Here is a 13868-nt window from a genome sequence, read left to right as displayed (position 1 = left end):
GGAGACGCTATGGTCTTGCGCTGGCTCCATGCTTGGAGTAGAAGCGAGAGTCGCACAATAGATTATCTGGAGATGATTGTCCTATCACTTGTTCCACATGGGACTGGTCTTAAAGGGGCATTCCAAAGTTGGTGGATCAGCAGGCACACCGTTAGTGAGTGAGTTGGGTTTAACGCCGCTTTTAACAGTATTCCAATTATATCGCGGCATGTCAGCTTAATGTGGAAGGAAAGCCCCAAGTGATGCAGGTCTCAGATGTTTACCACTTCGGTGAAACCCAAAAGCACGGGTATGGTGCTGACAAACCTAGAACTATAATCGGGGCGAACCCAGATTCGAATCCACAATCATAGGTTACTGGCGTGCCCAAGGGATGCAACTCTATGCAGCGAATCACGGCGCCTCAGATGACTAGGCCAGTGCCCCAGACATTGGGGCTTTAAAATTTGTGCAACTAAGAATGCAGCTAGTACATTATGATACAATTATGTTTTTGTGTGTTCTCCAGATTTGTTGTCGCTTGTATGACTTTACTGTAACCTTAAGATGAGCATATTCCAACCACATCACAGCAGTGAGCTTTGCACATTTTAGCTATGTGGGGAATAAAATCTGTATTTTCACCATTACAGATAAATGTTTAAATATGTTATATAGAAATCTCCCCAAATGTCTTTTGATATCAAATATAATAACAATGTGATGTCATTTGGTAATTGATGATGTAACAATGGTCTGCAAAGCATTATAATGCAATTTCATTGCACCGATATCTACTAGTTGTTGATTTGTTGTTTTACGCCACACTCAGCAATATTCCAGCTATATGACGGTGGTAAATAATCAAGTCTGGACCAGACAATCCAGTGATTGACATCATGAGCATCGATCCACGCAATTGGGATACGATGACATGCTTCAACCAAGTCAGCGAGCCTGACCACCCGATCCCGTTTGTTGCCTCTTACGATAAGCATAGTCGCCTTTTATGTCAAGCATGGGTTGCTGAAGACCTATTCTATCCTGGATCTTCACGGGTCCGATATCTACTAGGAGATATCGTTTCATCTCACCAAAGCAGCATCTCCTGGGGAACCAGTTTTAGATGATAAATAGCTTTCCAGAATTCATTGATCATAATATTTTTTTTTTTAAAAATATAGAAAACAAACTTTTCCTACAGCCTCTTTTTGAAACACAGCAAGAATAAGCATGTCCCATAAATCAGCAGTTACCCATTTGCAGAGAAAATATTCTTTTCCATGTTGACATAATGACTGTGTTTGATAATTTTCCTCAAAGGAAAACAAACAACTTTACAAATGTCCTTTAAAGTGGAAGCACTCTTCCTGCTATGCTGTTACTATGTCAACTGTTGACTTTCTAAGCGACGTAAAAGTGTAACTCACTCCCTTTCCGCTAGATTCTAGCATTGACGGAACAAGAATATGAGAAGGCAGGCTCTGGACAAGGAACTCGCTTCTTGAGGGCAGAAACTATTTTCATATACAGTATCCCCAGTGCTCAATTACCACGGGAGAAACTGTTCAACTCCCATCAAACATAAGGTTATCTTTACTGTAGATTCTTCCTTCTTTCAAATTATACAGTATAAATATGTAACTGACACCAAATATTGTTATCATCTATACACATTATGTGTCGGTAAATATAAATCAGTCCCAAATCCTGAAGGCAAGACAGTATTTCTACTATTAGAACTAAATATCAACAAATATTAGTCTGGAAATTCCTGAAATTGATAACATGTGTTAGATTCTGAGACTTGAAATGGAAAACTCTGGCCAATAATTACAACACTGGGTCTTTGAGGGTCAGGTGGAAGCAGGATAATATAGCATGGATGATCGATTTCTTTATAACAACCATCACTAGCTTGATAATGGTGTTAGAATTAACATGAAAACATCACCACAATTGTAATAAAGAAGTTGATTATCAATACTATCTTGTCATTAGATGATTACTGCACACATACCAATCTTCAGTAGTTTCAAGCCTGAAGACTTACAGAACTGTGCTTTCTACCTGAAATAAAGTTCATTATGACGTATGGGTATGAGTTTATACACAAAACTTTGTTAATAATTTCTTTTACAAACCTTCAAGAATAAGTTTGGAGTACAGTAGGATCATGACAACCGCTAAAGAACACCAGAATAATCCAAAGGAACAGCAAAGAAGAGCAAGTCTATTAGCTCGTACACATTTACGGACACCTTGGGGAAGAAAGTGCCGTTTCTTTAGCGTGGCAACAGTTGTAACGGACATCCTTCCAAACGGGTCTCAATCAGAAATGAACAGCAAAATAAAAAAATAACATTCCAATCCACTTTGTCACACGCCGTCACAAAATGACAACACTTGTCAATTATGCTCCAACACGGTCATCAGCATCGTCCACCATCCATCGCTACTTCCGTTGACAGAGGTGCTATATACAAGGTGACGGTAAGTCACAACCCATTGAAACACAAGCTATACATATTCGTATTTCTGACCATCCTATGGTTGTTTGACCATCACTGTAGCTATTTCCACTAGCGTCCAATACAGGAAGAACGCTACTGTAGGAGCCTCACAGTGTTCACTGAACAGAAATCAATACAGCCTGGATGGGTGTTGGTTTCTCGACAATCTTTTCCTACCTGTTGTAGAGACAGAGCAGGGTTTAAGTCAACTAGTTTACCTCTGGAATAATGCATGTTTCACTGATAACAGATATATTTTATACCATAAATAGGTTCAATAAATATTTTATCCAAAATATTACTTTACACATTCAACCTGACTGAAATGGCTCACAGCTTTGGGCAAATAAATTAAAAATTAGAAATACATGCAATAAATTTCTTTAATTATTAAAGATTAATGATAAAAGTGCAATTTTTAAATTTTTCGATATCAATAATAATTTGGTTGATATGATAATCATTATAGTATATAAATGATTTCTGTTTAACACAACTCATGAAAACCAAATAGGACACAGATAAAAACAATAAGTTTATGTCCCTAATTTGTAAAAAATGCAACACTCAGGATTTTTTTCAGGAAATAGCCTCCATAAAGATAAGCAGAAATGTGAATTGAATCGGGCAGCATGCTTCCAAACTTAAAGTCTTTTTCTAAATCTGGATTTTCTCGACAAAAGGTAAAAGATAGAGCTGTTTTTATGGCTTCGTTGCATGAGGGTGTAATGGCCAACAAGGGAATACATTGGTCTGACGAGTTCAACCCAAATTTATTGCAAGCTGGTATCTGAGTCGGAAAGGCATGACACAGTAAGTCCCAACAGACTCCAAAACCCGGACTACTGGCAGATAGAAGGTAAGTCTTAATTTGGGATACAATGAAAGCTAATGTGAGTAAATGAAATGAAATGAACCAAAAAAAGGCCAAACAATCTGTATCAAATTTCTGAGTAATGGACATTTTTAAGTCCCGCCTTCATTGGCATTAGTGTTGAGGGCAGTAGTTTAAACTGAGTGAGAGCCTGAGGTGTTGATGGATGGGACTGTTTTCGTGAAACTTTTATGCTTTGGTCAGCAAAATTTACTGTCCTTGACTTAAGTCAAATTCAGGGAGTGAGTGAGTTTGGTTTAACTCACTTTTAACGGTATTACAGTTATATCATGGCGTGTCAGCTTAATGTGGGAGGGAAGCCTGAAGTGACAAGGGTCTCAGACGTTTATCACTAAGGTGCAACCCACGAGCACGGGTATGGTGCTGACAAACCTAAAAACATAATCGGGGTGAACCGGGATTCGAACCCACAATCATAGGTTTCTGGCGTGCCAAGGGACGCAACTCTACACAGCGAATCGCGGCGCCTTAGATGACTGGGCCACCCATGCCCCCCTCAAATTCATAATACACTACATAACGAATGATCATTTGTAACAAAAGCAAAGTCTACCTGGTCAGCTGGAAGTATTCACTACCTAACATGACAATCAGCAAATTTTCTTATATCAGAAACACATCAATTGTTTGAGAACAACAGATTACATATTAAATATTAACATACTCAACTTTTGATGTTCTAGGAGTGATAAGTAAGGGTTGGAATGTGACTGATTGCTAATATATGTTGTCATAATAACAGCATTTGATATTTATTGGAACTGAAGAAATGAAGCTTTATTTCAAGTCGATTAACCATAAATAAACAGTTCAATAAGTTATCCTCGTGTTACGCAACACTCTAAAAAAAATGTCCCTATCAAATATTGAGAGGCATAGTTTCTCAATGGAGGACTGAGAATTTATCTCAGCCCTGTTCCCATAGGCCAATATGGCTAATGTTTTCATTTTTGTATTAGAAGCATAGAATATCTGAGAATTAAAGAAAAGAGGAGCTTTCAATTTTTGGGGGTCAAAATGCTTAATTTGTAAATTTTACAAAGTTAGAAATGATTCTTGAAAAATTCTAAACCAAAATATATTATTAAATTCTGGCAAAAAGAATAATTAAGCAATTTGCTTTATATCAATGTTCTCAAGACATGTCAAGACACTAACTCTATTATGATTCCTTGCAGATAGGGGGATAAATATTTGATGTTCAAACAGCATTTACGTTGGCTGTTAATCTAATCAGTGAGTCCTGGTTAATCCCTGTTAATCTACTTTATAGTGAGGTCAGTCTTGATGTAAACGATCCACCAGTTTCATTTGAACAGTGAGATAAGGCACAACACCAGACTCATACTCTGACTATCAATAAGCAAGTGAGTGAACCTCCTCCGTGATCTTATGGATAGAGGGGGCACGGGTGGCCCAGTTGTCTAAGGCGCCGTGATTCGCTGTGCAGAGTTGCGTCCCTTGGGCACGCCAGAAACCTATGATTGTGGGTTCGAATCCCGGTTCGCCCCGATTATGTTTCTAGGTTTGTCAGCACCATACCCGTGCTCATGGGTTTCACCGAATTGGTAACGTCTGAGACCTGCATCACTTCGGGCTTTTCTCCCGCATTAAGCTGACACGCCGCGTTATAACTGGAATACTGTTAAAAGCGGCATTAAACCCAACTCACTCACTCACTCACTCTTATGGATAGAGCGTCTGACAGGGGAAGGTCCGCGGTTCCATACCCTGGTCGCATCATACGAAAAGACGAAAAAAAAATTGTTGGTACGCGGACAAGCACTCAGCATTAAGGTGATAAAAACAAGGACTGGTTGGCGTAGTGTCAGCATATTGTGCCCGCGTGGTCATTCAATGTGAAAATGCGGCATAGGCCAAGACTGGTACAAACAGCCACACACACATGGCAATGATCTTGAAAGCCAGGTTTACTCATGATATCAACATAAGAAGAAAGTAAGTAGGTGAGTGAGTATGATTTTCAGCCACTTCAGGCAATAATCCAGCCTTATGACGGGACACAAACCATAGAACTTGTTTCCTCTATGTGATGAGCAAACATCACTACTTGGCAAACCTAATGACTACAAAAGTTTAGTAAACATGCATGACACTGTTTATGTGTTCCAAACAATAAAACCCACACCCTTAAAAAATTCACTGAGCACTTAAGTACGTGAGCAAATTGAATTACTTGCAAAAACTGCTTTGTTCAGTGTTCATGTTTTTGATGCTTTCATGAAATTTCACGACTAAATCACCTCCAATTGTCCATGCCAAACATTATTGATTAAACAAAACATCTCATTCAAGAGTTTCACGATCAAATACATTGGAAAAGATCAAAGTACGAATTCATGCTTTTATCCTGTAATATATGTATACCACGTAAATTTAGCATAAAATCGGAAACAGCATGTATCTTTACACGTTAACGCCAGGCATTTTCTGCTTCTGCTTTGTCTTACTCATGCTTTGAGATACTGGGTTTCTTATTAACTTTCCAATTAGAATTCCAGCATTAATTCAGAAAAGGAAAGGTCAGAGCTATGGAGTAAGAAGTCAATGTGATTAGCATGCAATCCAATTGAAACGCATAGTTATCATAAAAGATTGAATCGGCAAATGTTGTAATAAATATAGACTATTGTCTCTGGACAGAATTAAGGTCTTACAGAAGACTTGAGGCTGGCTGCTGAAGCTCACCTTCAGCTCTATGAAACGGGAAACACGATGAACTTTACCAATTGAGTGGGTGTGTTTTGTGAGATGTTGTTCAAAGATATATCATGGTGAGTCAATCCAGACAAACTAGTGGTGATGACAGGTGCATTTTGATTTTTGGGGGGAGAGGGGCTAAGCAAAATGGGGATAACGATGATATTGTCTGTGTTTGAATATTATAAAGGATAATATATTTGGTTGGTTATGTCATAGGGATCTTAATATGATTGGATAATGTTATTTCTGGCAGGTTATGTCATTGGGATCTTAATATGATTGGATAATGTTATTTTTGATGGGTTATGTCATAGGGATCTTAATATGATTGGATAATGTTATTTTTGATGGGTTATGTCATAGGGATCTTAATATGATTGGATAATGTTATTTTTGATGGGTTATGTCATTGGGATCTTAATATGATTGTCAAATGTCAGGAGGATGAGGGTATGTGAGGGCGGGGATGGAATTTGGCCACCATTTCAAAACCCCAAACTGAAAAGACATATTTGAATTTATATTTGATTGATGTTTAACACCACACACCCCAATATTCCAGCTATGCAATGGCAGCCTGTTAATGATTGTAACTGTAATATTATCAGCAATGATCAATGCCATTGGAGAGTATGTTGAAATGACATCAACCAAGCCACTGAGTCTGACCATCCAATCCTTTTGGCTGCTCTTACAACCAGCATAGATGGCTGGGGATCACTTCTGAATCAGGAGGGAGGGGGGGGGGGGGGGGGGCATTGACATATTGACACTACTCTTCAGATTGAAAAGGTCCACCGGAAAGAAAAGAAGCTAAGCACAGGGTTGGTTCCATGTGTCATAAAACATGCAGAAAGACTATTTTTGAACAGTTTTACGTTAAGTTTGATTTTCTTGATTGCATTTTCTTTCACCACAAATAGCAGCCAGTTTTAAATAATTCATTCTTTTCTCTGTAACACACCATTCCATACCCATTCCTGTAAATAGTTAGGTTTGCCCAGACTCAACATTCAACTTGAAACTTGCCTGGGAGAGTGAGAAGAATACATTTCCAATGATTGAAGTCCTGCATTTCCATCGTTCAAAATGCAATCAAACATGTTCAGTCAGAACACACCTTTGACTGAAAGTGGGTGCTCATGCCTGTTTTTTTCCCATATTTAAGTGATGTTTTGGCAACATCAGGACCAAGGGTGGCCCAGTTGTCCTCATCACTCACTCACTGAAGGGTTGCCTCCCTAATAGGCATTCCAGAAACCTAGGATTGTGATTTGGAATATAAATTTGCCCGAATATGTTTCTATGCACCATACTTGGTCTCTGGGTTTTACCAACTAGACAAACCTCAAAGACCTGTATCAGCTTGGCTTTCCTCCCACATCCTGCTGTTATGACACTGAAATACTGTTCAAAGCACTGTCAAACCAAACTCTAGGCACATTACTTCAGGGAGCAACAAAACACTGAGCATCAGCATAGTGCGCCAAAAAAGTTTATTTAAACCACTTGGTGATCACCACCCACACAAAATAGCACCAGACACAATATCTCTCCTGGTTCCTGCAAAGATAGCTGATTGTTTTACTGTGAAACCTTTGGCCATCAAGTAAGGAGAACAGAGCTGTTAACTGTAGTCACAGGGATTGGCCTGACTTTCGTATTGCAATTTGTTGCAGAGAAAGTATGTACTGTTGTGTTGGTCATCTACCCCCTGTGACTCCATCTTGGTTAAACCTTTGTTCGTCTATATATATAGCGCTCATCAATTATTTGGACCCCAAAGGTAGCGTTGTAGCGAAGGATCACTGTACCATCACTGACTTTTGCTATCACCACTGTATCTTGGTATTTGATACTGACAACTGCCATCATATTATATATTACCATTGAATATTGGACAACCACGCTATGTGTTCTGCCTTTGTAATTTCTGTGCAGTAATTTGTATTGATTTCGGAACTTAGTTATTTGTGCAATACATTTGTTGATTGTATACAACTTGTTTGTTGTTTCACACTAAGTGCTTTTACGTACACATTTTGGATTAACACATTGTTTCACATTGTCCGGGAATTGACACGTAACAATGTTATCTGCTATTTTCTCATCATGGTTTCTTTTTTTAAGTCCGAGATGGACCCATACGTCGAACTTCCCCTGCACTTTTGTGACAACTTCCTCATCGTCCACCATTTTGTTGGATGCTGTTTTAGTCGTTATAGACACAATATATGCAGGAGGCTGGTTGTGAATAGTTTTGATTTCTCAACCAGAGGAATCAGTTCCTAATTTCTGAATTTCAGTTTGCCTTGTCACTGATGTAAACTTTGCCAACATGACGGAAATTTGCATGATTATAAAAAACATGATGTATCGGTAATTTCCAAACATATTGTGATACATACTAATTAGAATTTCGAATTACCATGCATCTCGAGTCAACTGGCTGTTGATTGGCTGTGTCGTGTGATTCTGAGGGCAGAATGATATCTATGTAGCATCCTTGACTACATTTGGTAAAGCTGTTTCCGTGATATAAGATATTATATTCTCACAAAATGGTCAGGACAGCCAAATCTTAAAGCAGATTATGGTGTCAATCAATAAATATTTATTCATACTGATGAGGCATAAGGCCTATAGTACATTGTCTGGGCCGTGTTACAAATTCATACATTTTCTTAGTTTTATAGCATGACAAATGAACATTGATAAGTTTCTGCACAATCACAAGTCATTAATTTACAAAATTTGTTACTGTTTGGGTTGTGGTAGAAATAGTTATTCAGATATTTTGCTCTTTAATCATTATACCCTGGACATTCAAATAAAAAATGATATTCATCTTCAATACAATCAGTTTTACAAATCCTACAAAGTCTATGTTCTCTTGCAATACCTTCATATCCGCCTGTTTCAATAAATAGATCATGTGAGCCACAACGAAATCGTGAAAGTGCTAATTGTGTCAGAAGCTATGTGTAATCATTATCCTCCCTCAAAAAAAATTGATCACTGTGTTACTGTCAAAAATAGTGCAATGGCACTGTAGCTCACCTAGCTCTGTAATTTTTGTTTGTTGGTAAATGCCTCACTCAGCAATATGACGGCGGTGCTTTCTAAACCTGTCAATTCACAGAACTTGTGCACACTTAGATAGATTTATTTGGTTGCAGCTATCTGATGCTGGTTTGTAATTAATTGAGTTGGGGCAGGACAATCCAGTGATTGACATCATGAGCATCGATCTATGCAATTGGGATACGACGACATGCATTGACAAAGTCAGCTAACCTGACCCCCTGATCCCATTAATCGGTTCTTATGACAAGCATAGTCACCTGTCATGACAAGCATGGCTTGCTAAAGGCCTATTCTCTACACAGAGCCATGTATCGAACAGTCAGCTTTCATTATTAACATTAAATATCCAACTTAAATGCTGACAACAAACATGAGACCTATTCTGACCCAATTCACCACTGGGGTGTCGATGTCAGTTATTGACAAATGTGTAAAGGTTTCATTACGACAATGGTGTTACGAATCTCTTGAAAATGTCCCAACTGAACATTTCTGACATTCCATAAGTCTGTGTTGTTTGAATTAGTTGTCAAATTCACCATCAACAACCATGCCAAAGGTCAGAAATGGCACAAAAAACAGAACCATCAGCTAATTGTTCCCACAGTCAGGGCATTGCTCGAGATGACTTCAATAAAATGGCAAACAAGGAACAACTTTTCACAAAAATAAGATTTCTATTTCGAAGAATATTCATGAATTTTAATTCAGTATTATCTGTTTCTCATATTAACTAATAACGGGAGTCTGGGCCAGGATTGTACTAATGGTTCTGGTGGTCCTACTCGGTGACTTGCACGTCGTCATACCTCATCAGAATGGAACGTTGCTCATAGCATCAATCACTGGTTTGTTGGTCCAGATTTGGTTATTTGCCTGTCTCTGTTATTTGGCTGAATATTTCTGAGTGTGGTGGCAAGAAACAAAAAAACAACCTCAGAATAATATCTCTGCCAAAATCGCTGAGATAGGGTTGGTTAAAAAAAAAAAAATACCGTATTCGACTCATGTGTTATATGCACCATTAATTATGGGCAATTAAATTCTGGAAAAATACATCTGTTGTATGTAAACATTTCTGGCTGTCAGCATAAACCACGAAATCTATGATCTTTCAACTCTGTTTATTTTTCACCAAAATATTATTCTAATTATAGAGCCCCCCTATTTCTAATTTTTAGAGCGATATAATATTACGGGGAATACAGTATATAGAATGAGTGTTTTAGTACAGTCTTTCAACACTTTTACTAATTATTTGAAATAATAAGAGGACAAGTAAACAGCACTGTCACTATCCCCCTTCACACGGCACATTTGAGTTGGGTTTTTTTCATACAATGGTGAAGAAAATAGAAGTTAATGTCAACTTTTAAAATGAGTCCTATAAAGCCTTAAAAAGAGACTGGCGCTTATGTCATCAGAAAAAATGATTAAATGTGAAATTAAAACAGACAAAAGGCTCAGTCTTTAAAAAAAAATATTTATGGCACCAATTCTAGAAGTCAGTCTTTATAAGTATCTCTTAGATAAGTTTGCAAGTTTCATTCAGGTAACTTCCAGTCTGAATAAACTCGTCACCATATCATGAAGTATGCACAAAGTTGAAAAGCATTGAGCAAGGGCCTCTGTAAAAAATTAATTTAACTCATTTCACATCGTGACCAGTAACATCAGTATGTGAAATTTCATTTCTCAACTTAAATAGGTTTTGAGAAAATTTGTCACCATTAAGAATTGGACAGATGGATGGACTGGTAAATGCATCCATTTTCTTTCTCTCTCCCTGGGGAGTATAAAACCTAAGGTTAACAGTCACATTACCATCTCATACTACCAGGTACCCATTCACTGCTGGGTGAAGAGATGCATACTTTGAACAAAGTCACTTGTAATCTGTGTGTCAGCGTGGGGCAGGACCGAAGCCCACGGATCTCTCTGAAGTCAAGCTGCCAACCGTGATCACCCATTAAACAACCAATGTTGCTTTATTTCACCTGATTTGTGACGTGTGCTGTACACAGGACTGATACAACTACAGCACCAAGTTCAATATCACAGCTTGGAGTGAGTGAGTGAGTGAGTGAGTGAGTGAGTGAGTGAGTGAATGAGTATGGTTTTACGCTGCTTTTAGCAATATTCCAGCAATATCATGGCGGGGGACACCAGAAATGGGCTTCACACATTGTACCCATGTCGGGAATCGAACCCGGGTATTCGGCGTGACGAGCGAACGCTTTAACCACTAGGCTACCCGACCACACCAAGCTTCGAGTGAAATAGCCATTTGGAGAATAAAACCCAGACTATGACACGAGGACCAAACACTGACAACATGTCTACCCCAACTCTCTGAAAAACCTAACTGGAGAATCTGATATCTGTTCATTTTCATTGATCTATCACATTGCATTCATGAATATATATAAAGTATTGTTTTTGTCAACACATAGGCTGAAAACATGCACCAAGTACTGCAAATTGGAGCACCACAATACCAAGTGGCAGGCTGCATTATAACACTGTGTTGTCCTGTGTCATTACAAAACAATACTTATCAACAAGGATCTGTTGGGCAAATAAAACGGTGCCCAAGGGCACAACTCCAAACGAATAAATGACCGGCCACAAAGAGCTCAGTAAAATGGCTGTTTGATGTTTGGGGATGGCAATCCATTTCCACTGGACACGCAACAGCCATTTTCCAACATAAATCAACCTGTCACAATACCCTGGGCTACCAGTTGATATGGGAGTCAATATGTCCGTAAGTTTTGGCAATAGATTGGGCTATAACTATTGGGGGGCATAAAAAATATTACAATAGGCATGGGATAGTTAAATTACTGTTGTGATACTATTACATATATAATAATTATACCACTGTTGCCAGGCTTTGATATTCCTTGTATTAGAGTGGCAATAACATGATTAAAATTGTAAAGGTATATTTGAAATAAGTAATAACATATACCTTACATGTATTGCACGAAGCCAGTGACAAGTAAATACATATATATATAAAATACAAAAGTCCAAAGATGAGCTGTATAATTTACTTAATCGGTTTCATGAATGTGTTTTCAAGAGTACAGTTATACTGTAACGCTGTTTTGGCATCACAGTGCACTCGAACATAGCATGACGTCATAGTGGAATCTAACTTTGTGACGTCACAAGAAGACGCATAACATTGTGTGGGGCAGGGGTATGACACATACAGAAATAAGTATGTGGTAGCAAGAAAATCTACAATAATTGTATAAAATATTTCAATTATTGGAGGCCACTTAATTTTGGTTTGTAGGTACTTATAAAATATCTGTCTTTCTCAGTGCATCATTTTTACATTTGTAAAAAGGAATATTTGTATATATGAATATACAAATAAAAAAATCAATATTCAAACATGTTTATGCACAGTATGATTCACAAAACAGACCTGGGGATTCAGAAACTTCTGCATTACAACAGCTTAAATAATGTCACTGTTGTTTCTACTGTAAATTATCTGTAACAAACTGACAGTTTACTGACCTACTTTCTGAAATGCAAATTAATACTCAGGGCGTGCATGAGGGAGGTAGGAGTTTCTTGTATTATACACAGAACCCAAAATATTAGGAATCATGAATATTTTGGGGGTTATTTTTTTGCAGTGAGTTTCACTAGATGAGTATGGAATATATTATTCAATGATCCCAAATGTTTTTGGTTTTGTATATATATTGAAATCAACAGTAATTATAGAGGAATGCTATGGTGGCCCATAAGGGACATGGAGTCTGTTTTTCAACATTTTGATATTTCACTTACTTTTATCGTAACCTTATGCAATTTAACACGATTTGTCTTACAAATATGTGATAAATCATGTGTAAAGAAGATATTGAATCGCTGAAAACTAAAATGGAAATGTCAAAACCTAAAATGGAAATGTCAAAAACCAAAACGAAAATGTCCCAAACCTAAATGAAAATGTCAAAAACAAAAAGCGCCGAAAACCCAGGTTCGATTCCCGACATGGGTACAATGTGTGAAGCCCATTTCTGGTGTCCCCCGCCATGATATTGCTGGAATATTGCTAAAAGCGGCGTAAAACCAAACTCACTCACTCACTCAAAAACAAAAGCGAAAATGTGAAAAACTAAAATGAAAATACAGAAAACTATTTCCACCGCGGTGAAAACTATTTACACCACGGTGATAATATTATCACCGCGGTGGAAATAGTTTTCTGTGATTTCATTTTAGTTTTTGATATTTTCGTTTTTGTTTTTGACATTTTCATTAAGGTTTTTGACATTTTAGTTTTTGTTTTTGACATTTTTATTTTAGTTTTTGACCTTTTCGTTTTGGTTTTTGACATTTCCATTTTAGTTTGTGACATTTTCGCTTCACATTTCAGCGACTCAATAGCTACTTTTCCATGTTTTCGGTTGTTTTTATACATGATTTATCACATGACAAATTGTGTTAATTTGCAAAAGGTTACGATAAAAGTAAGTGAAACATCAAAATATAGAAAAACAGACTCCATGTCCCTTATGGGCCACCGTAGAACGCTGTTTATATTATTCCCACCAGCAATACAAACAAACACAGATGGACACATACTGACACCGGCTCTCCATGAAGCTTGTCATCAACAGAGTCTACTTCAAATGATG

General features: G+C 37.7%; 1 protein-coding gene across 7 annotated transcripts in view; it reads right to left on the bottom strand.

Annotated features, from left to right (window-relative positions):
* LOC124149287 (agrin-like) overlaps window positions 1-13868 on the bottom strand; it is a 472283-nt gene that overhangs the window by 358362 nt on the left and 100053 nt on the right. The window contains exon 1 of one of the 7 annotated variants that reach the window (XM_048394140.1): window positions 2124-2572. The exons of the other annotated variants lie outside the window; for them this stretch is intronic. Coding sequence (XP_048250097.1) covers window positions 2124-2292 — 169 coding nt within the window. The 5' untranslated portion in view covers window positions 2293-2572. Of the gene's footprint in view, window positions 1-2123; window positions 2573-13868 lie in introns of those variants that run through there. 7 annotated transcript variants of the gene reach the window in all.

The sequence above is a fragment of the Haliotis rufescens genome, unplaced genomic scaffold, assembly GCF_023055435.1.
Source record: "Haliotis rufescens isolate VD_foot unplaced genomic scaffold, xgHalRufe1.0.p SCAF_13, whole genome shotgun sequence".
NCBI classification, from domain to species: Eukaryota; Metazoa; Mollusca; class Gastropoda; order Lepetellida; family Haliotidae; genus Haliotis; species Haliotis rufescens.
The sequence above is the reverse complement of the archived record's forward strand: the minus strand, read 5'-3'. Positions and strand labels throughout refer to the sequence as shown.